Source organism: Danio rerio, chromosome 8 (genome assembly GCF_049306965.1).
Source record: "Danio rerio strain Tuebingen ecotype United States chromosome 8, GRCz12tu, whole genome shotgun sequence".
Lineage (NCBI taxonomy): Eukaryota > Metazoa > Chordata > Actinopteri > Cypriniformes > Danionidae > Danio > Danio rerio.
In genome coordinates this window covers 38,365,866-38,389,869 of record NC_133183.1, presented here as the reverse complement: position 1 = coordinate 38,389,869, position 24,004 = coordinate 38,365,866, and the positions used below count along the sequence as shown (strand labels likewise).

General features: G+C 37.0%; 2 protein-coding genes and 2 long non-coding RNA genes across 10 annotated transcripts in view; 2 read left to right on the top strand and 2 right to left on the bottom strand.

Annotated features, from left to right (window-relative positions):
- LOC101886085 (uncharacterized) overlaps window positions 1–3,747 on the top strand; it is a 51,590-nt gene extending 47,843 nt beyond the window's left edge. For all 4 annotated transcript variants that reach the window (XR_012384501.1, XR_012384504.1, XR_012384502.1 and 1 more), the window contains one exon: window positions 3,034–3,747. This is a non-coding gene — a long non-coding RNA (uncharacterized lncRNA). The remainder of the gene's footprint in view (window positions 1–3,033) is intronic.
- LOC141375730 (E3 ubiquitin-protein ligase RBBP6-like) lies at window positions 3,578–7,032 on the bottom strand. Of its 2 annotated transcripts, XM_073910655.1 has the most exons (7): window positions 6,483–7,013; window positions 6,193–6,289; window positions 6,014–6,089; window positions 5,779–5,867; window positions 5,642–5,702; window positions 5,400–5,539; window positions 3,578–5,304 (listed from the first exon to the last, which is right to left on the bottom strand). In XM_073910655.1, the coding sequence occupies exons 1-7, from the start codon at window positions 6,640–6,642 to the stop codon at window positions 5,130–5,132; spliced, it is 798 nt and encodes a 265-aa protein (XP_073766756.1). In that variant the 5' UTR covers window positions 6,643–7,013; the 3' UTR covers window positions 3,578–5,129. The 2 variants fall into 2 exon arrangements, with proteins under 2 accessions (XP_073766756.1, XP_073766757.1); XM_073910656.1 differs by lacking the exon at window positions 5,642–5,702 and having other exon boundaries at window positions 3,849–5,304; window positions 6,483–7,032.
- LOC141375772 (uncharacterized) overlaps window positions 6,817–24,004 on the top strand; it is a 52,120-nt gene continuing 34,932 nt past the window's right edge. Inside the window, exon 1 of one of the 2 annotated variants that reach the window (XR_012384556.1) lies at window positions 6,817–7,036. This is a non-coding gene — a long non-coding RNA (uncharacterized lncRNA). Of the gene's footprint in view, window positions 7,037–22,649; window positions 22,819–24,004 lie in introns of those variants that run through there. The other variant, XR_012384557.1, reaches the window with a different exon arrangement.
- Window positions 20,825–23,087, bottom strand: LOC141375727 (E3 ubiquitin-protein ligase RBBP6-like). Of its 2 annotated transcripts, XM_073910648.1 has the most exons (7): window positions 22,265–22,624; window positions 21,975–22,071; window positions 21,796–21,871; window positions 21,561–21,649; window positions 21,424–21,484; window positions 21,182–21,321; window positions 20,826–21,086 (listed from the first exon to the last, which is right to left on the bottom strand). In XM_073910648.1, exons 1-7 carry the CDS (start codon window positions 22,422–22,424, stop codon window positions 20,912–20,914), a joined length of 798 nt encoding a protein of 265 aa, XP_073766749.1. In that variant the 5' UTR covers window positions 22,425–22,624; the 3' UTR covers window positions 20,826–20,911. The 2 variants fall into 2 exon arrangements, with proteins under 2 accessions (XP_073766750.1, XP_073766749.1); XM_073910649.1 differs by lacking the exon at window positions 21,424–21,484 and having other exon boundaries at window positions 20,825–21,086; window positions 22,265–23,087.

Sequence of the window (24,004 nt, the reverse complement as noted above, 5' to 3'; positions counted from 1 at the left end):
CTGTAAGAAAATATCATAATTCTGTACTTTCTCTAATATCTTTGGTTGAACTGACCCAATCTAATCCTGTTTATATGAATTGAACCAGCTTCCGATCAGGTTTGAGCTAGCAGAACTGTTGCTATGACAACAACTCTCAGATCAGCTTTGAAGAACGAAACGATCCTGGATCATGTCAAATCATCAATATCCAAATCCAGCTAACTGAGTAATCCACGTACGAAGAACAGACCCCAGAGCTCCTTCATGGGACTCCACACTTGTAAACAATCGCTCTATTGGGCTCGCACCACTCGCACGGCTCTTGGTCCCGCCCCCAGACTTGTCAGCGCTGCCAAGCCGACCAATCACGACCATCAAACAAATCACGACCTTGCGCTCTGTGTCGTTGCGACTTGTAGTTACATTTTTTGAGAGGTGCACATCATCGACGCCGACGGCCAATAAACAATGCTTAAACATTAAAATGTGCTTTTAGAAACTTAAAATATTTATGTTTCTAATATTTAATTATACATTTGCTGTGTTTAATATAGGGGATAGAATAGCATACAGTATATAAAAAAAAACATTTTTGTCCTTTATACCGAAATAGGCCGGCTATAAGAGGAGGCGCTCTATTAAACAAGCAGAAACAGCACAGACTGTTCACTCTGCATGCATGTGAAAGAAATGAACAGAGAAAAATAAACAGACGATAAATAATAGGCGACTCACCTTACGTGCCGATATGCCCATTTATTTAATTCATAACTGCCACTAATAGCTATGCAAAAGGGAACCTATTTTGAGTGTTTGGCATGTAGTGACAGATTTTCAAATATTTGTAACCTGGCCTATAATAAATAATAATAATTATTGATAAAGCAAGTTATACTGCAATCAGGTGATGTGTTTCATTGACTCGATAACCTTAATATTTTGTAGTGTGTGCTGTGACGCGATTTTCATTTCTTGCAATGTGCGCACGTTTAAGATTTGAGGTAATAACATCGCCATGATAGTCAAAGAAATGTAAACATTCTTTTTACCCCAACACAATTTAATAGGGCGCTATAAAGGCTAAACAACTTCATTCTTATATTTGTTTAATTTTTGCAGCCTGGGGCTATACTTCTCACCATCTATTGTATCTTTTCTAAAGCATACAGTATAGTGTAAAAGCATGTTTATTACTAAGAAAAAAGAAAATGTATTTTTTAATTGATCACATCACATAATCTACTGTAGGCTACATTACACATACAGTAAGGGCTGCTCTATTATGGGAAAAATCATAATCACGATTATTTTTGTCATAATTGCAAACAAGATTATTCAAAACGATTTTTCAGCTGAAGTCAAAATTATTAGCGCTCCTGTGAATTTTTTATTTATATTTTTTTAATAAATATTTCCAAAAGGATGTTTAACAAATTCAGGATTTTTTTAACAGTATTTTCTATAATATTTTTTTTCTTCTGGAGGAAGTCTTATTTGTTTTATTTTGGCTAGAATAAAAGCAGGTTTAAATATTTTGAAACTTATTTTAAGGTCAATATTAATGACTTGCCCAATTATCCTAATTAAGCCTTTGAATTGTACTTTAATCTGAATGCTTGTACTTTGAAAAATATATAGTAAAGTATGTGCTGTCATCATAACAAAGATGAATGAAATCAGTTATAAAAAATTAGTTATTAAAACTATTATGTTTAGAAATGGGTTGAAAAAAATCTTCTTTCCATTAAACAGAAATTGGTGGAAAATGGTTGCTAATAATTCAGGAGGGCTAATAATTCGGATTTCAACTGTATATATGCAGTTATTTTCCTCCCTGTAAATGAGCAAAGGGAAATATGTACAATAGAATAAAAATATGAAACAAACTGTGCTTTAAGCTTCTTATAAATGATCACTGAACACAGCATTTTGACACCTATTTGACCATTAAAACGCTCACAGTAAGATAACTTTAGATGTGTGTACTCTGCTCGTCTAGCCTAAGTGCACACACACAGCAGCATGTACAAATCAGATTATGAAAAATGATGAAGAGCATGCTTTTCCTTTTATCCTTTATTTTTAGTTTTTTTTTTTTTTTTTTTTTTATTTACACATTTTTTTAAGTGGTGAGGACAATATTCACTGGTTCCCCCCTCCTGTATAATAATTAAATGTTACATTTTTAAGAACTTCACAAATAGCCTAAATAACACTTTTCAGTATCAGTGATAATATAAATAGTAACTAATAATAATAATGATAATAATAAAAAGAAGAACAAAAAATATTAGCCTATTGATAACAATATAAGTGAGATGTTGAGGAAAAAACAGCGTAGGCTACTAACTCTCCACTGTTTTTGGTAAATTATTTGACAGAAAAGCTAACATGCTGACACATTGTCTGGATTAAGCAGACCTAGTTGGAGTCGCAATGTTTCCAGCAGCACTCAATACACGTTCAGACTTTCTATCGCAGTGCTTGTAGCGCAAATGCACAAATGCTTTTTCCTATGCTACATTTCTCGTCAATGTCTTCCATTTATCACTTTCTCTTTTGTATCTGGCCATTTTTAAATAGGGCTCTGCGATATCTGGCTGACAAAAAAATCAAAAAATAAATTTTAATTTTTATAATTTTATATATTTTTATTTTATTTTTTGTGCTCATAATATTGACCTTTGCAGTTTTTACCTTTTTATTATTCAGCTAAACTAAAAAACGGAAGACTTTCTCCAGTGGAAAAATATAATAGGGAATATTATGAAATTATTGATTGCCTTTTTTTAAAATTAAGAAAAGTCTTTACATGGAAAGGTCATATCACTTTCAATAGTCCACAATGATTCAAAGCAGCTACTGAAAGTTATACTCGCATATGTTGCTGTTAAATCATGTAGATGTGTGATGTATAACCATGGTGTAAGTGCACACCTAAGGATTAACCTTTTTTCCAAGAAAGAGACTTTTAAACGATATTGATGAACAGTTGATATGATCTATTAAAAGTCAGTGATGCTAACAGTTAATCATCTTGTTTGCTTTCAGGCTCTAGCACTGGCAGAACAACCTACATGAGAAGACCATGGACAAAAGCAGACGTGAAGGCTGTAATGAGTTCAAAAGACTGATTATTATTATACACATTTTCATTTTTTTTTCCTTGTCACAGAGTGACAATATTTAACCATTTTCAAACCCACTTCTGTTCCATGCCAGTGCTTCACAGTCCATCATCACTCTAGGGTAGTCTCTACATTGCTCTACAGTTTGCCTCTGCTTCTCAACCCATGTCTGCCACTACTCCACAGTCTGGTACTGCTCCACAGTCCAGGTCCACGTCTGCTTCATGAGCCTGGGCAATACCCATCACACAAAAATACATAACCCACAAATGCAGTCCCTCAGACTAAACATTTACAACAGTGTTGAGTAGCAAAAAGACATGTTTTTTGTTTTTTATTTACATGTTTGAAAATGGTCAAATATTGTCACTGTGACAAAAAAGTGAAAATGTGTATGATATTAATTAGTCACATTATAACACATTATATTACTGTCACATTACGAAATTTAGTTTTTAATCTGTTTTGTGTTCATATCATTCTGTATGTATCATTCAATTTGTGGAATCAAACTTTTATGTCTAGTTTTATCTTTTTTTCTTTTTATCTATCTTTTTATCTATTTTTATCCATCTATTTTTTGTTCTTGTCAGAGCGATAATAGTTGATGCATTTCATAATAAAATGTATATACATGTTTAGTTCCCCTGCTGTTTTCCTGGACTTCAAAAGTAAAATAAAAAAAGTTTATTTTTTTATTTCTGTCATTGAGTGGCAATGTTTTGTATTTGACAGTATTCTAGTGCACTACCATGTTGTGTTCTAGTATAAATATTTAAATTTGAAAAAGAATAATCTGTTGAACGACTTAATTAAATTTTAAAATACCATTAGTTTGTTTATAAGCTGTAATCATTCATTCATTCATTTTCTTTTCGGCTTAACCCCTTTATTTATCAGGGGTTTCCACAGTGAAATGAACCACCAACTTATCCAGAATATGTTTTACGTTGCGGTTGTTCTTCCAGCTGCAACCCATCACTGGAAAACATCCATACACACTCATACACACACACTACGGACAATTTAGTGTATTCAATCCCCTGTACCGCTTGTCTTTGGACTGTGGGGGAAACCGGAGCACCTGGAGGAAACCCACTCCAACACAGAGAACATGCAAACTCCACACAGAGTTCACAGAGGGGAACATTTGTGCTCTGGCCAAGTAAAAGAATAAAATAATGAATATGTTATCGTACAGTTGTGCTTCTGGTTGTTCATGGTTGAAGGTTCTTTGCCAATTATGTTCTTTTTTTTATCTGAAGTTGCCTTTCAAAATATCTACTGTCCTATAAAATAAGAGCAAAGGCCCTTAAACAATTAACTCTTCATACTTTAATGTTAAAATGCTGTCTTTTTTAGGTTATTGTTCAACAGTACATTAAACAGATTGTTTAACTGATACAACACAATAAGCCTACAGAATTGTTAAATCAAAAGTGTATTTTAAGCAAAATAGTATTTTGTCATTTAAGAAGTGACAGGCAGAACCTTAGCAACTGAGATGGGTTTAGCAGGTGTCTAGCTGAGGAAAGCCAGAGTCTGTTCTGTTGTCACCCTTACTGCAATAGCAGAATAGTGTGATATGTAAAATGTGTTAATCAGTCCTTTTAAACCATGAAGGGGCTAGGTTTGTGTGTAACATGTAAACAGACCTTGTAAACCATGATTTTGTCTGTCCCCATAAGCCTGTGAAATGTCACATAGTTAATTTGAGTGTGTTGTGAAACTAAAATTGCTGTTTTTAAGCGTTGTTTGCCTTTTGTAGCTCAAATAAAAAATTTTGGCACAAGTTTTATGTTCGTAGGATGTTGGCAAAGGTATGTCCCCGTAAACCACCAAAAAGTCACATTGACCTCATAAACCATGTATGCCTGTATGTGTGTGTGTTTGTTGCACTGCTGGAGTGAAGGTTAACCAGTCCACACAGTTCATGCGGCTATAATCTTTATTATCTTTTATTAATAAACTATGTACAATATTTACACGTCGGCTCCAGGTCTCTTGGATGAAGGTTTCTCAGCGACGTGGTCTCTTCTGGTCGCCGCGCGTCTCTGGTGAAGATGGGGAGCGGGACCGTTTCCCTCCGGCGTCCCGGACCGAAGATGCCGCACCTGCTGAGGACGAGGAGGGCAAAGGCTCGGTCTGGCAGGAGAAGGACGGCCTCTTTCTCTTCTCAGCAGCATAGGCCTCACTGAACAGATCGAGCGCAAACACACACAAGCAGACATCATGTGAGATTTGGACAAACACTAGAACATGCGGCTATGCCAAGTACAGTTTACTCACGCGTCTATGATGGGAATGACGTATCGGCCGCTGCCGTCTATCATGACTCCCTTTCGGTCTGGGTCGTCCACCTCCAACAGGAAGCTGCGGGGAATCCCTGTGCTCTTCCGGATGCGCTTGTGCGGCGCGGAGCGGCTGCCCTGTGAATTGAGGAGTGACAGTCAAACTCTGAGCAAACAATCTGACTGATGAGGACAAGAGCTCAAGTTCACAGCAACCGTGAGCTTGGAAAACCCAGTTACCACATTAGTGGGGCAGTGCCTAATGTGGTGTCCCGGGATCCCAAGCAGCCTCATGGCCTCACTAGTGAACATCAGAACCATGAGAATCAGCTCAGACATCTCTCACAAAGCAAACCTGTCAGTGTCTGAACGCTCACCTGCTGGAGTAGTAGCACAGGCTGGACTGGTACATCACCGCTTTCAGCTTGTCCTCCTCTGACGCCTTTGCCTCAGCCAGATTCTCAGTCTGTTTCACAGGCATTTGCACATTTGAATCTTTTTCACCCTCAACCCTTCAAACAATCTCAAATCTCCCTAAGAAGCTGAGTGCGTGTGCGTATATTGTGTGCTTTACATTGCGTTTTGCTATTGTGCTATTCATTTGTTCAATACCTTCAACAACTGCTCCAGTGAGAGGAGTGAAGGATCAGCTCTAGGTGAAGGTTCACGCCAGCGTCCAGCTTGATGTCTGCAAAACAAAGGAGCTTGTGTGACTAAAACACCAGGGACAGACCAGGAGTCTTCATATAACATCTAACAGAGGACGCGTGTGCTCATTTCACAGCACTTACCCAACAAATCTTCTGTTTGAGGACTTCAGTCCCGCCGCAGGGATCCGTCTGATGATGACCGACGTGTTTTTAGGGATGAGAGCATCATCTGTGTATTCTGACAGCAAAATAAAATCAGAATCAGCACATAATTATGGAGCACGGTATACTTTGAGAGCCATTAGCCTTTTAAAACAGCCAAAACATCCCTACATGTCAGCATCAGCACCACCTTACAGCTTCCAGAAGTGTCTGATGTAACGCATCTAATGTTAGCGTAGAACAGTTGAAGTGTCTTTTCCTCAACTCACCTTCATCAGTCTGGGCGTTGCTGATCTTCAGCTGGCAGAACTTCAGCCTCTTGCTCCTCATGATCTGCCGCTTCAGCTCCCCCGCGCTGATGTTGAGGCCTTCAAACTGGAGCGAGTCGTAGGTGAGTCGACTCTGGAACCTGTAGTGAACACAAGACATACTGAACACAAACACAAAGCACAGCGTAATAAAAAGGGTCAAACCTGAGTGATGGGAACAGCAGGCGATCAATCGACGTATCCAACGATCAATAATATCGATAATCTGGAAAAATTGTCACGGAGGACGCAGAGATCAGATGCCAATCGACACAGCGAGATTCAAACAACACCCACAGGACGGTTGTCATGGATGCTGATGATGAACACGTGACGCATGCGCTGTACAACTTCCGGCAATATTATCATTACTAATATTAATTTTATTGATAGTAGTAGTAAAATCATTGCGATAAGTATAATAAAATAAACAGCAGAACAGTTGGCCATCTCTGAATAATACACAGCGACGTTTCCCTGCACGAACGATTCAGGCCTTCGCCAAGAAGACTCGGGTGAGTCGATGATTCAGGGATTGATTCAACTGTCCGTTCATCCTATTGGCTTCTTTGGCTGAATGAATCGTTCAATGCTTTACTCAAATAAAGCGGCCTCTTGCTGCCACCTATTGGGGGTTTGCTTTTTTGTTTTCAAAAGTACTTTGACACTTTTTTAAAGGCACCTTTAAGTTCATTTTTGCACAAAAGCTCGTCTCTGTGCGTTCCAAATGGTTTGAAATTTCCTTAGCACATGGTTTTCTTGATGCGTTTGAAATTTTCAATGTAAATCCACTCGTACTTGCATTTGATCTTTATTATGCCTTAAAATCAAAACTATACTAAAGGTGTCTTATCCAAATGCAGATTTTCATTCAAAACGTTATGACAGAACCATATTACTTTACAGTGGCCCATGGATATATATATATATATATATATATGTGTGTGTGTGTGTGTGTTGCTTGTTTCTTATTTACCCATGCAGTGACTTTTAGGCATAAATACTATGTAGGCTTGCTAAAGGGTTGCATGAGAAATGTCATCATCGTGAGAGCTTGACTTTTTTTTTGTCGCTGCCTTTAGTTGTGGTGAAATGAGATGCATCATGTCGTTTATCTGTTTGTGCAGTCTGTACCTTCATTTCTGAATCGTGTGGCATCGTACTTGAAGCCAAGTCATTTAGCCCAAGGCATAGTTGTCTTAGAATGAGTAGTTTGCTGATCAAATTCCACATTTTGATGAGGCAAAACACATCTTGGATGTTTTAATTACTATTTTAGGTGAAAAACAAAACAATGAGATTTGTGTAAAATCTAAAGTTAACCAAGTCCAGCCCGCCATCTTGTCCTGCCTCTCAGTTCTCTTAAGCCTTGGGCCGGCTCTGTGAAGTGGCCTCTTTTGGGCTCATCATTGAAGACCGGACGAGCTGCAACATTTCGTTCTGCCAGGTTCTGGGAGTAGATGAGCATGTCATCGGTCTAGACTATGGTCAACTTGTGAAGTTACTCATACACCTCCGCTCATGGCATATTACCATTAAAATGAAACTTTTCCAGCAGAATATGACGCTCTAAAAAAAAAAAACTCCATCGGCACTGGTAACTATGAAAAACACGACTGAGCACTAATGGTACACTCAACAATTTACACTGACATTTGAAGGATCACCTGACATTAAAGACTGACGTAAGAACGCTGGAGGAACATCAAATTTTAACACGGAGGAGGCGTGTCAAAATGGCGCTCTGAGCACACGCTTGTTTGAGAGGCTCCCGATCCCAAACTTTATTTTGGAAGTTCTACTGAATTGTGAGAAATTTATTTTGATTGGTTTGTGTTTTTTACTACCTAAGGGATCTCAATCACAGTAATGGGTGGTTCTGAAAAGAGAAAAAATTTGAAGAAGTCCGGGAAAACAGTGTCGAGCACAGCTGCTAATTCTAGCTCTCCTAGCAAAACGGCCTGTAACTCGCTTGAATCGCAAGGATGTGATTATGCTTCCGCTGTCGGGGTTTTGAAAAATAACATGCACGACTATGTTGAGCAAAACGATGATTCTGTGCTTATGCTCATGGAGGAAGTAATCCCGCCGCTACCCGACACGCTGATAGTTGAAAACTCCCGGATAATCAAAGACATGAAAGAAGAGGTCAGCAAGAACACAGAAAAAATCTCTAGTGTGTTGGAAACTATTGATTTCATCTGCAACGAGGTTAAAGATCTGAAACAAAGAGTTGATTTCATTGACTCGCGCACAAAGAAAGAAGAAATTAATTCCACTGAACGAGAACAACGCCTGGCGCATTTAGAAACCTACACTCGTCGATGGAATCTGAGGATCCACGGAATTCCTGAGAAAGATAAAGAAAATGTCCGTCAGGAGATTATTGACGTGTGCCAACAGATTCTTCCTCAGTTTAAGGAAAAATTTCCTGATGTCATTGATGTGGCACACCGTCTTGGCCGTGTTCACCCACACAGCAAGGGCCGTGGTATTCTCTTCCGATTTACATCGCGCTTTTACCGAGATGCAGTTTGGCGTGCTGCAAAGGATGCTGACTTTCTGACAAAAAATCGTTTGAAAATCACGGAGGACTTGTCATCAGCTGATCGAGCAAAAAGATTGAAGCTGTGGCCAATAATTGAAAAAGCTCGAAAAGAGAACAAGCGAGCGTTCTTCGTGGGCGGACGCGCTTTTGTGGATGGTACAGAGATTTTTCCTCCTACATAAAAACTAAAGTTTGGACTTGATATGATCCATCTTCATTGCTTTTTGGCGGTGCTATAGTATGGACTGCAGCTCTTATAAAACTTTTTTTTTTCTCTTTTTCTCCACCTCGAAGATACCTGATTTTCTCATACTTCAAAAGTTCAGTTCAAACTAATTATAAAGGGATTGTTGTCCTCATCCCTTCCGATTTAAGGTTTGACCATTTGGTTTTCCATTATAGTGATATTCTCTCTTTGTAGTAATTCTTAGGTCTTGTTCCTGTTTCCAGTGTTTTGTTCTTATCCTTCTTGTTTCTTTTTATGTCCTTGTCTATTGTCTCTTTAAATTGTAGAGGGCTACGCAACATTCTTAAACGAAAAACAGTTTTTTTATTTCTTAAACGTTTTGAAACAGATTTTTGCTTTCTTCAAGAATCTCATTCAACCGTACAAGAAGTTAATTTATGGAGATCACAATGGGGGTCAGAAATTTGGGTGTCCCATGGAAATGAACATTCTGCCGGAGTTTGTATTTTAAAAAATAATTTTAGTGGAAACATTTTGGCTAGTGATTGTGATATTAATGGTCATTTCATTTTACTAGCTTTACAGTTTGCTAACCTAACATATGTTATTGCCAATATTTATGGTTATAATTCTCCAAAAGATAATAAGTTTTTTTTTTGTAAATTAGAAACTCAATTATCTAAAATGTTAACTAAATATCCAAACTCTTATTTAATTATTGGTGGTGACTTTAATGTTGTGTTTAATAACACATTAGATAGATGGCCCCCCCATCCCACCTGTATTAATAATGATTATTTCTTTTCTTTTGTACAAAAGTTTTCTGTTGTTGATGTGTGGCGAGAAACTCATCCTTTACAAAAAGTTTTCACTTGGAACAATAACTCACTTTCTAATCAATCCCGTCTTGACTTTTGGTTAACTTCAGCTGAATTATCAAACATAAAAACGGATATTATTCCCTCTTTATTTTCTGATCATAAAGCCATTATTATCTATGTACCAATATCTTCTACTCCCCCACATAAAAGATCCTCATACTGGAAACTTAATAATTCAATTTTAAAACACAATGAAGTTCAAACTAAAATTGATTATTTAATTTCTTCTTATTGGGATAAAGCTAATAAAGAAAATTTATTTTGTAGCAATTGGAAACTTCTTAAATTTGACATTGGCAAATACTGTAGAAATTATTGTAGTCTATTAGCAAAAACTCGAAAAAAAAAAAAATGAAGATCAAATTATGGCTAGAATATCTGTATTATCACATAAAAATGTAGAGGATCTTACCGACACAGAGAGATCTGAATTTATAGATCAGAAACATCTTTTAGAAGATATATATAAACAAAAAGCTGAAGGTGCCTTCATAAGGTCTCGTCGAAAATGGCTAGAAGAGGGTGAGCAGAACTCTGCATATTGTTTTAGGCTAGAAAGGCAGCGAGTTAAATATTCTATTCAAAAACGACGTATTGACGGGAATATATCTGAGGACCTCAAAACAATTGCAGAATTTTGTGCCAGATTTTATAAAGATTTATACTCTTCTAAATTTTGTCAGGCATCCGCCACACATTTTTTTGATTCGTTATCCAACATAAATAAAATCAGTTCTGAAGAGAGTCTTCTGTGTGATGCTCCTATTAGTCTTACTGAAATTGCTGAGACAATTGATCATCTCAAATAAAATAAATCCCCTGGAACTGATGGGTTGTCTGCAGAAATTTAAAAAAAAACTGGCTCCTTTTTTACACAAAATGTTTTTAGAAAGTATTGAGAATTTAATGCTCCCTCCTACTTTATGTCAGGGTCTAATAACTCTAATACCCAAGTCCAATAGAGACCCCCTTTTAATAGAAAACTGGCGTCCAATCTCCTTATTGAACACTGACTATAAAATTATTGCCCTAGTCTTAGCAAAAAGATTAAAATCTATTCTAAATAGTATAATAGATGAGTGCCAATCAGGTTTTATACCCCAGAGACATATATCTAATAATATCCGCTTGATTTTAGATTTATTGGATTATTCAGATCTTATTTCTACTGACAGTTTTATTCTTTTTTTGGATTATTATAAAGCATTTGATTGCCTAGAACATGATTTTATATTACAGGCCCTGCGTAAACTTGGTTTTGGTAGTTTTTTCTGTAATTGTATAAAAATGTTTTATAATAATGGAAATAGTTCTATTCGGCTTTACAATGGCACTTCTCCCAGATTTGATTTAAAGCGTGGTGTAAGACAAGGATGCCCCATTTCCCCATATCTGTTCTTAATTGCTACACAATTTTTAAGTTTACATATTAAAGAAAGTCCTCTTAAAGGAATTTCTGTCGCTGGAACAGAATTGATAATCAGCCAGTTAGCTGATGATAGTGCGTTGTTTTAAAAGATGTCTCTCAGATCCCAATTGCTTTAAAGTCTCTTCAGTTTTTTACTAATGCTTCTGGCCTTCAGCTTAATATTGATAAGTGTGAGTTGCTTCCGATTAAAAAATGTGTTGCCACCTCTATTTATAATATTCCTGTCAAAGAGAATGTAAAATATTTAGGAATTAGAATAACAAAAGACATAAAACTAAGATGTAAGGAAAACTTTGACCCTATATTAGAAAAAACAAAAAAAAAATTTAATGTTTGGTTACTAAGAGATTTATCTTTAAAAGGTAGGACTTTACTTACAAAAGCTGAAGGCATCTCTAGGTTATCCTATGCGGCTCATTCTTTATTTGTAGATAAACCGACCTGTAAATTGATTGATGTAATGCTGTTTAAATTTCTTTGGAAGAATAAAACGCACTATGTTAGAAAATCAGTTATTTTAAATTCCTATAATAAGGGTGGCTTAAACTTCATAGATTTTGATTCACTTAATAATACCTTAAAAATAAATTGGCTTAAACGCTTTCTCCACAATCAATCTTCTATTTGGAATGTAATTCCTAATTATATTTTTTCTCAATTAGGAGGCATTGACTTTTTATTAATGTGTAATTTCTCAATTAACAAACTGCCTATCAAACTTTCCAATTTTCATCAGCAAATGCTTCAGGCTTGGAAACTTGTTTATAAGCACAATTTCTCGCCACACAATTTTTTAATTTGGAACAATTGTAATATTTTGTATAAGAGGAAATCGATATTCTTTAATAATTGGTTCAGTAACGGTGTGATATTAGTAAAGCAGTTATTTGACAGTAATGGTAATTTATTTACTTACTCTGTTTTTACTGCAAGATATAGTCTTGACATATGTAAAAAAGAATTTAATATAGTTTGTAAGGCCATCTCCTCTGAAATCTGTATGCTTTTTAGAAATAATAATAATAATAATTCATTGATTTCTGCTTGTTCCCTTAGTCCTGATTCTACTGCTGTTGGTTCTATTTGTTTTTCCACTAAAAAATCCAATCATAAAATCAGATCTTTATTTTTAGACCTTATCATCACAAATCCTTCTTCTATTTCTTATTGGAACAACCTATTTGATGATATTAAATGGTCGTATGTCTGGTCGCTCCCCCAGAAATTTTTCTTAACAAATAAAAATATCTTTTAAAATTATTCACAGGTTTTATCCCGTTAAACAATTTTTACAAAAATTCAAAAATGACATTGACATCTCTTGCACTTTCTGTGAAACCTCTTCTGAATCTGTTGCTCACTTGTTTTGGGAGTGTCCCACTGTTAAATCTTTTTGGTCTGATGTAAACTCTTTAATTGTCCAAAAGGTTTGTGGTGATTTTTCTTTAAGCTATCGTCATGTTATTTTGGGGCTATATATTAAAGGAAAAGAATTCCTTAATGCAACTTTTTGCATAAACCTCATTTTATTTATTGGAAAGTTTTTTATACACAAATGCAAATATACTCATAGTAAGCCTAATTTTTTATTTTTTAAACGAGAACTAGCTCTTTATTTAAAAAACATCATAGACTCTCACAATAAGAAAGCTATTAAAACTTCTAAAATATGTGGTTTATTTAATATTCTGCAACAATTTAATTTTTCTTTATGTGCCCTTAATTATTTATTTTTCTTCTTCTTTTCTCTCTCTTGTTCCCTTTAATTTCTTTTACATTTATTATATTTGTTCTAAATTTGTTACAATCCACTTTTTTCAAAAAGTAATATTTCTATTGATTGTACTATACTTCTTTCAGTTTTGTATCGGTATTTGTTGTAATGTAATGTTACTATTGCAATAAAAAAAAAAAAAAATTCAAAAAAAATAAATAAATCAAATTTTAACACGGAAGAGTTTTTTTTGTCTCTCTCAAATTAAAGCAATATTTCTTAATCTTGTTGTTTTTTTGTTTTGTTTTTTTACTGTACAGTTTCCCCAGGTGTTTATCAGGTGTGATGCCTGCTCATCTGACCTTTGACCTCGGCACTCAACTGCTGCAAGTTTTCTTTCAATGCCATGAGATTTCTGAATTCTACATGCAGGAACCGATGCATTCTTTTTTTTCCTTTTTTTTTTTTAAACAAAACAGATATGGCAGACACGGCCAAACATTGAAACTTTGGAGGGCATTGAGGGGAAAAAAAAGCACAATATCATCAAGGGGAATAAAAGGTTTGATCAAAGCGTGCGTTTACACACGTTCATTTAAATATGGACAAAACCAACATTGGGTTATTTTTGTTATTAGATTTAAAATGCACGGACCCTATTTGACCCAGTGTTCATATATACATATGTTTTTATGAATGAATATTTTTGCATATAAAAGATAATAAAAGACTGACTAGACAGATTAGATAGTTTAATAGACAGATTGACACGTGTAGTCATTCGTTCCTGTGTATTTGATGACTAGCTTCCAGCAGTATCTGGCTGCAGACTTGCATGCAATCTGAGTCACAAAGCACTCAGCGGAGCTAGTGAGGTCACTGTGAGAGGCGGGGTTAGGGGTGCACACTCACTGACAGCCTAGATTTAGCCTGGTTTTAACCAAGCCGTCTATTAGACTTTTAACCCTTATGTATTGTTCATATTGTTCAAGTGGCTGTTTTTGCCCCCAATGACCTCCATTATAACTAAACTTGTTTTAATTGCAAAGCCATGACACCAGATAGTAACTCATTCTTTATTGTTGGTGGTTTCCCTGTTGGGACGAGATAAAATGAGTCATTTTTACTTTTGATGGTCAGTTGGCACCTTTAAACACCCCAAAAAAATGCTTGCTGGGATGGTACCAAGAGGCTGTGCTCACTTCTGGACAGAGGGGGTGTAGACTTGCAGCTAGTGCCGATAAGAGGTGCAGACGCTGAGGCTGTTCTGTATGCGAGTGTTGAGGTTTTGAAACATCAGCTGACAACGTGTAGGTAGAGAGTAGCAGGTTCTGGGAGTAGATGAGCTTGTCACCGGTGTAGACTTTGACCGACTTGTGAAGTTACTCACAAGACCTCCGCTTATGGGACATTACCATTCAAATGAAACGTTTCCAGCAGAATATGACGCTTTAAAAAACTCCATCGGCACTGGTAACTATGAAAAACACGACTGAGAGAGGACTTCCGGTTGCGCCACCGACAGGATGACTGCTTAATCTTCGAGCTCGCCGACGGTTAACAAAATAACCCCCTAAAACCTGATTTTGTGAAACTTTGGGAGTATTAAAGTAATGATGGAGAAAGGGGTCACCACAAGGAGCAAAATAACATCGAATGTATCGGAAAACAACCCTGAAACAAGTCAAGTAACGTTAAACAGAAGCCGTTCCCGGACACCATCACCTCATGGCGAAGAGGGCCCCGAGGTCAGTCTGCGGTGTATTCTCAACGAACTTCGAGAATTCAGAAAGGATAACATGGAGCAGTTTGACGAATTCAAACAGGATTTAAAAAGAACGAACGATAGACTGGAAGAGGCTGAGGAAAGAATTGAAGAGACCGAGACCACGCTACAATTAGCATCGACGCTAATCAAACGCCTCATACAGCGCCAAGCTAATCTGGAAGCCAGAGTGCTCGATCAGGAAGGACGGGCACGCAGAGATAATCTAAGGATTTACGGTATACCTGAAGACAAGGAAGGCACAGACATGATCGAGTTTCTAAATAATTTGCTGAAAAACGCATTGGACTTACCCCGGGACCGTGAACTTGGAATTGAACGAGCACATCGAGCGTTACAACCGAAACCCAGTAACCCGGAGGCAAAGCCACGCTCAAAAGTAGTGAAATTTTCGAGCTACCGGACGAAAGAAGAAGTGCTTCGAAAGGCCTGGCAGAGAAAAAAGGTGTATTTTAATCACACTCGTTTCTTCGTAGACCACGACTTCCCTTTAGAGGTGCTTAAAAAGCGAGGAGAGTATGTCGAAGTCAAGAAAGTATTGAAGGAGAAGCAAATAAAATTCCAGACCCCATACCCGGCAAGGATGCGTGTTTTCTATGAGGATGGCACCCAACTGTACCAGAGTGCGACGGAGGCAACGAAAGACTTGGTCAAGCGTGGATTTACGGTCGCGGTGGTGAAACCTTCCGTGGCAATAGAACAGGAGGAAATTACAGCTAAACAACTAACCACCTGGCAACCGGTACTGAAACGACGGGACCGGGGAGAAGATCAGAGATACGGAGAGGTGGCCGGTGACGCACAACCCAAAAAAGCTTCCCGCAGTCAGTATAAGGAGAAGCTTAAGCAATTTAGAAAATGAACAAAAACGGAATTCTATACATCTAATCCAGGAAAACAGCTAAGATCTCATATGTCTTTCACACCAATATTTTATCCTATCTGACTGTTTTTGAAACAATCATCTGAATGAATAACGTTATATTCCTAATTGCGTTCGAATAATGTTTGAAAATGTCGGTACTTAATGATTGACTGTCATCCGAGGATAATTTTCTTTTGGAGTTAGACTTTTTTTTTTGTGTTGTCTGGACTAATTTACGACCAATTAATAGGGCCCCACTTCTTGAATAAAGTGGACATTTCCCTTACGGAGGCTTAAAACTCAGTAAGCCCCATAAGGCTCTTTAGAATCGAGCCTCTACACCGGAAGCAACTGTTCTTGTTAGTTACGGTGGTGTAATGTTCTTTAAAATTGTTCTAATTTGGTATCAGTTTAGTATCTATAATTTAAGAGAGGCAATGTCAAAATATACACTACGGTCAATAAGAGAGACGCAGAGGGGAATTAAATTGGTTAGTAAACTACAAAAATATGAATAAAGGTAATCTTAAAGTTATTACATTTAATGTAAATGGAGTGTTGAATCCAGCTAAGAGGAGTCAAATACTGTTAAAAATTAAAAAAGAAAATGCAGGGATAGTGTTGTTACAAGAGACACACCTTACACCAATAGAACATGAAAAATTAAAGAGAATGGGATTTTCCAAAGTGTATTATTCTTCTTACAAATCAGGACATAGAAGGGGAGTAGCAATATTAATTTCGCAAAAAATACCATTTGAACACCTCTCAGAAATTTCAGACAAGGAAGGGAGATATATTTCAGTAACAGGGAAAGTTGAAGATATTAATATAACTGTATGTAATGTATATGCTCCCCCAGGAAGCAAGTTATCTTTCTATAGGAAAATAATTGACTTAATGATAGAAGGCAAAGGAATTGTTATATGTGGTGGAGATTGGAATATCCGTCTTAATCCAAATCTAGATTCATCAAAAAACTCTAAACTCACACCCCTACATAAAAAAATAAAAATTGTAATGAATGAGCTAGGTATAGTAGATCTCTGGAGAGATCTTTATCCAACAGGCCGTGACTACACTTTTTACTCAAACCCCCATGATGTATACTCACGAATAGATTATTTTTTTGTACTCAAGCGAGATCGACATAGAGTACAAACCTGTGATATTGGAACGATTGACCTATCTGATCATGCCCCTCTCTCTTGTACTATACATATTAGAGATAATCCAGGAAGAACATTGTGGAGATTAAATACAAATATGCTGAATAATCAACAATTTCAAACTCAAATTAAGGAAGATATAAAGTTATTTTTTACAGAGAATGATAATGGAGAAGTTAACCCAGCCATATTATGGGATACATTAAAAGCAGTCATTAGAGGTAGAATCATATCACTATGTGCTCAAGAAAAGAAACAAAAACGATTAAAATTAACAAACCTTAATGAAGAACTAAAAGATCTGGAATTACAACATAAGAAGGAAAAAAAATCTGATTTAATGACTAAAATAAAGAAAATCAGAAACGAGATAAATTGAATATATGCACAAGAAATTGAAAGAAAGATTAATTTTACAAAACAAAAATACTATGAATCTGGTCCAAAGGGCACTAAATTGTTAGCAAGAAGGATGCAAAAACAACAAATTGAGAGATCAATATACAAAATAAGGGATTTGAATTCTAAAAATACACTACACAAACAACATGAAATACAAAAGACTTTTGAAAACTATTACGAGCTCTTGTATACTCAGCCACATTTAAAGAACGCCCAACAAATAGAACAATTTCTCGATTCTATCAACCTACCAGTTGTAACAGAAGAACAAAATAAAATATTAACTGCTGAAATAACTGAAACTGAATTAGTCAACGCTATTTCTAATCTTAAATCAAATAAGTCACCTGGCCCCGACGGGTTTTCATCAGAATGGTATAAAACTTTTCGATCAAACTTAACTCCAAGCCTACTCCAAGCGTGCAATATCACTATAAAAGAGGGTAAGATGCCCCCATCATGGAATGAAGCAGTAATCTCTGTTTTACCAAAGGAGGGGAAAGATAAATTAGAATGCGGTTCATATAGGCCAATCTCGATCTTAAATGTTGATTATAAATTATACACAGGCATTCTCGCCAAAAGACTGGAAAAGATTCTTCCGCAGCTAATACATAAAGATCAGACAGGTTTTATCTCGCAAAGACAAACTTATGATAATATTAGAAGATCCTTACATATACTAAATCATATATATCAGAACAAAATGGAGGCTCTTTTAATCAGTCTTGACGCGGAGAAGGCTTTTGACTCTGTAAATTGGTCTGTTTTATATAAAGCTCTTGAAAGATTTGGCATACATGAAAACTTTATAAAAGGCATTCGTACAATTTACAATAAACCAATAGCCCGGATAAAAATAAATGGATACCTCACAGACACCATAACATTACAACGTGGGACAAGACAAGGATGCCCAATCTCACCATTGTTATTTGCTCTATATATAGAACCTTTGGCACAATGGATAAGACAAACTAAAAATATTAAAGGTATAAACATAAATGGAGATATTCACAAGCTGGCATTGTATGCAGATGATATTTTGATTTATTTAAGCACACCCACAACCTCACTTCCTGAACTAATGACTTTACTGGAGAAATTTGGTTCCTATGCAGGTTATAAATTAAATATACAAAAAACACAGACCCTATCTTTTAAATATACACCCCCAGTAACTATAAAAGACAAATTGAATATGAAATGGGATCAGAAATCACTAAAATACTTAGGAATTCATTTAACAAAAGAGATTTCAACATTGGCAAAAGTAAATTATGATCCTCTACTAATAAATATTAAAAATGATATACACAGATGGAATGCCGTTTCTTTCTTGAGCTTTAGCCAGAGAATTGACGCAATAAGAGTGAATGTCCTTCCTCGATACCTCTATTTTTTCCAAGCTCTCCCAACAGAAATACCCCAAACACATTGGTCAGAATTGAACAAGACCATTTCTAGATTCATTTGGCAGGGGAAAAAACCAAGGATTAAATTAAAAACAGTAGAACTTCCAAAGGAACAAGGAGGAATGGCTTTACCCTACTTTAAGGATTACTTTTATGCAGCCCAGACTAAATATCTGGTTAACCTATGTAACCCAACATATCAAGCAAAATGGAAAGACATTGAAATTACACTAATGAATGATCCTCCATTACAAGCGATATTGGCACATAAAAACCTGGGGGGATACATAGAAAAAACGCAAAATTTATGGATTAAAGCCCAATTAAAAATTTGGAACATTATAAAAGAAGAATACAAACTGAATGATAAACTACAAATAATTCAATGGTGTGCTTATGACACTGAATTCAAACCAAATCAAATGGACTATAGATTTAAATCCTGGATTTCTAAAGGAATATTAACATTCTACTCACTCACAGAGAAAGGCCTTTTGAAAGATTTTGAAAGTCTGAAGAAAGAATATAACCTGGATAAATCTGATTTTTATAGATACCTTCAATTACGTAACCACTTTGAAAATAATATTAAAATTAAAACAGATCTGGATGACTCAATACTGAAAATTTTTATAGATGCCTACAAAGGCAGTGGGAGTAAAGGTATAATTTCAAAACTTTATAAAGGATTTAGATCGATTAAACCCCATTCAACAGAATATGTTAAAGAAAAATGGGAAAAGGAAAGTAATGCCATTATTACGGTGGAAGAATGGTTAGACATATGTAGATTTACATCAAAATGTACTAATTCACATATGTGGAGAGAATTTGGATGGAAATGTCTAATGAGATTTTTCATCACGCCAAAACAAAGAGCATACACCACAGGAAAGAACACTAAGTGCTGGAGACTATGCGGGTCTCAGGAACCTAATCACTGGCACATTTTTTGGGAATGTCCAGTAATAAAGCATTTTTGGGTAGAAGTACATGGAGTAATAGAAAACATACTTAATATTACACTACCCTTTCAATTTATAGTTATCTATTTTGGAAGCTCTGATATCCAAATATGTAAATCTGATAAATACTTACTTGATATTTTAATACTCGCAGCCAAAAAAGCAATTACAAGACACTGGTTACTTCCTGAATCCCCAACAACCCAAGAATGGCTAGAGATTAATTAATACATTTAGAAACATCTGGTCCAAGTGGACTGATTACGTTAGATTGCTCCATCCAATCTTCATAGAAATATAAAACTATTACTATCTAATTCCCATCCACATAACAAACATTTTTCAATTTACGACCCATTGCACGCCCCCTCTTTATCATCTTTTTAAATTAGTAATTCACAGTTGATAATAACCTAAAGTTGAATGAATAAATAAAGATTTGACCCTCTCTGACCTATGGAAATTTAGTATTGATATTATTTATGTTACCATTTTACTGTTATTTTCATATATTGTATTTGATGAAACCTTTATTTATTTTTATATATTTTTTTATTTGTTTTTGTTTTGGTACTTTAGAGTTTGTGAAAAAGAAAAATGTTAAGCAGTGGAAAATGTTTTCTCTTAAGTGGTATCATTTTACTGTGTTTATTGCTACTACAAATAAAAAGTTATAAAAAAAAAAAAAAAAGAAAAACACGACTGAGCACTAATAGTGTACTCAACACTTTACACTGACATTTGAAGGATCACTTGACATTAAAGACTGAAGTAAGAACGCTGAAAAAAACCCATCAGATTTTAGCCCAGAAGAGTTTCTCTTTTCCTAAATTAAAGCAAAACTTCATGATATTGTGTTTATGAATTCATTCGTGTGTGTGTGTGTGTGTGTGTGTGTGTGTGTTGCACTGCTGGAGTGAAGGTTAACCAGTCCACACAGTTCATGCGGCTATAATCTTTATTATCTTTTATTAATAAACTATGTACAATATTTACACGTCGGCTCCAGGTCTCTTGAATGAAGGTCTCTCAGCGACGTGGTCTCTTCTGGTCGCCGCGCGTCTCTGGTGAAGATGGGGAGCGGGACCGTTTCCCTCCGGCGTCCCGGACCGAAGATGCCGCACCTGCTGAGGACGAGGAGGGCAAAGGCTCGGTCTGGCAGGAGAAGGACGGCCTCTTTCTCTTCTCAGCAGCATAGGCCTCACTGAACAGATCGAGCGCAAACACACACAAGCAGACATCATGTGAGATTTGGACAAACACTAGAACATGCGGCTATGCCAAGTACAGTTTACTCACGCGTCTATGATGGGAATGACGTATCGGCCGCTGCCGTCTATCATGACTCCCTTTCGGTCTGGGTCGTCCACCTCCAACAGGAAGCTGCGGGGAATCCCTGTGCTCTTCCGGATGCGCTTGTGCGGCGCGGAGCGGCTGCCCTGTGAATTGAGGAGTGACAGTCAAACTCTGAGCAAACAATCTGACTGATGAGGACAAGAGCTCAAGTTCACAGCAACCGTGAGCTTGGAAAACCCAGTTACCACATTAGTGGGGCAGTGCCTAATGTGGTGTCCCGGGATCCCAAGCAGCCTCATGGCCTCACTAGTGAACATCAGAACCATGAGAATCAGCTCAGACATCTCTCACAAAGCAAACCTGTCAGTGTCTGAACGCTCACCTGCTGGAGTAGTAGCACAGGCTGGACTGGTACATCACCGCTTTCAGCTTGTCCTCCTCTGACGCCTTTGCCTCAGCCAGATTCTCAGTCTGTTTCACAGGCATTTGCACATTTGAATCTTTTTCACCCTCAACCCTTCAAACAATCTCAAATCTCCCTAAGAAGCTGAGTGCGTGTGCGTATATTGTGTGCTTTACATTGCGTTTTGCTATTGTGCTATTCATTTGTTCAATACCTTCAACAACTGCTCCAGTGAGAGGAGTGAAGGATCAGCTCTAGGTGAAGGTTCACGCCAGCGTCCAGCTTGATGTCTGCAAAACAAAGGAGCTTGTGTGACTAAAACACCAGGGACAGACCAGGAGTCTTCATATAACATCTAACAGAGGACGCGTGTGCTCATTTCACAGCACTTACCCAACAAATCTTCTGTTTGAGGACTTCAGTCCCGCCGCAGGGATCCGTCTGATGATGACCGACGTGTTTTTAGGGATGAGAGCATCATCTGTGTATTCTGACAGCAAAATAAAATCAGAATCAGCACATAATTATGGAGCACGGTATACTTTGAGAGCCATTAGCCTTTTAAAACAGCCAAAACATCCCTACATGTCAGCATCAGCACCACCTTACAGCTTCCAGAAGTGTCTGATGTAACGCATCTAATGTTAGCGTAGAACAGTTGAAGTGTCTTTTCCTCAACTCACCTTCATCAGTCTGGGCGTTGCTGATCTTCAGCTGGCAGAACTTCAGCCTCTTGCTCCTCATGATCTGCCGCTTCAGCTCCCCCGCGCTGATGTTGAGGCCTTCAAACTGGAGCGAGTCGTAGGTGAGTCGACTCTGGAACCTGTAGTGAACACAAGACATACTGAACACAAACACAAAGCACAGCGTAATAAAAAGGGTCAAACCTGAGTGATGGGAACAGCAGGCGATCAATCGACGTATCCAACGATCAATAATATCGATAATCTGGAAAAATTGTCACGGAGGACGCAGAGATCAGATGCCAATCGACACAGCGAGATTCAAACAACACCCACAGGACGGTTGTCATGGATGCTGATGATGAACACGTGACGCATGCGCTGTACAACTTCCGGCAATATTATCATTATTAATATTAATTTTATTGATAGTAGTAGTAAAATCATTGCGATAAGTATAATAAAATAAACAGCAGAACAGTTGGCCATCTCTGAATAATACACAGCGACGTTTCCCTGCACGAACGATTCAGGCCTTCGCCAAGAAGACTCGGGTGAGTCGATGATTCAGGGATTGATTCAACTGTCCGTTCATCCTATTGGCTTCTTTGGCTGAATGAATCGTTCAATGCTTTACTCAAATAAAGCGGCCTCTTGCTGCCACCTATTGGGGGTTTGCTTTTTTGTTTTCAAAAGTACTTTGACACTTTTTTAAAGGCACCTTTAAGTTCATTTTTGCACAAAAGCTCGTCTCTGTGCGTTCCAAATGGTTTGAAATTTCCTTAGCGCATGGTTTTCTTGATGCGTTTGAAATTTTCAATGTAAATCCACTCGTACTTGCATTTGATCTTTATTATGCCTTAAAATCAAAACTATACTAAAGGTGTCTTATCCAAATGCAGATTTTCATTCAAAACGTTATGACAGAACCATATTACTTTACAGTGGCCCATGGATATATATATATATATATATATATATATATATATATATATATATATATGTGTGTGTGTGTGTGTTGCTTGTTTCTTATTTACCCATGCAGTGACTTTTAGGCATAAATACTATGTAGGCTTGCTAAAGGGTTGCATGAGAAATGTCATCATCGTGAGAGCTTGACTTTTTTTTTGTCGCTGCCTTTAGTTGTGGTGAAATGAGATGCATCATGTCGTTTATCTGTTTGTGCAGTCTGTACCTTCATTTCTGAATCGTGTGGCATCGTACTTGAAGCCAAGTCATTTAGCCCAAGGCATAGTTGTCTTAGAATGAGTAGTTTGCTGATCAAATTCCACATTTTGATGAGGCAAAACACATCTTGGATGTTTTAATTACTATTTTAGGTGAAAAACAAAACAATGAGATTTGTGTAAAATCTAAAGTTAACCAAGTCCAGCCCGCCATCTTGTCCTGCCTCTCAGTTCTCTTAAGCCTTGGGCCGGCTCTGTGAAGTGGCCTCTTTTGGGCTCATCATTGAAGACCGGACGAGCTGCAACATTTCGTTCTGCCAGGTTCTGGGAGTAGATGAGCATGTCATCGCTCTAGACTATGGTCAACTTGTGAAGTTACTCATACACCTCCGCTCATGGCATATTACCATTAAAATGAAACTTTTCCAGCAGAATATGACGCTCTAAAAAAAAAAACTCCATCGGCACTGGTAACTATGAAAAACACGACTGAGCACTAATGGTACACTCAACAATTTACACTGACATTTGAAGGATCACCTGACATTAAAGA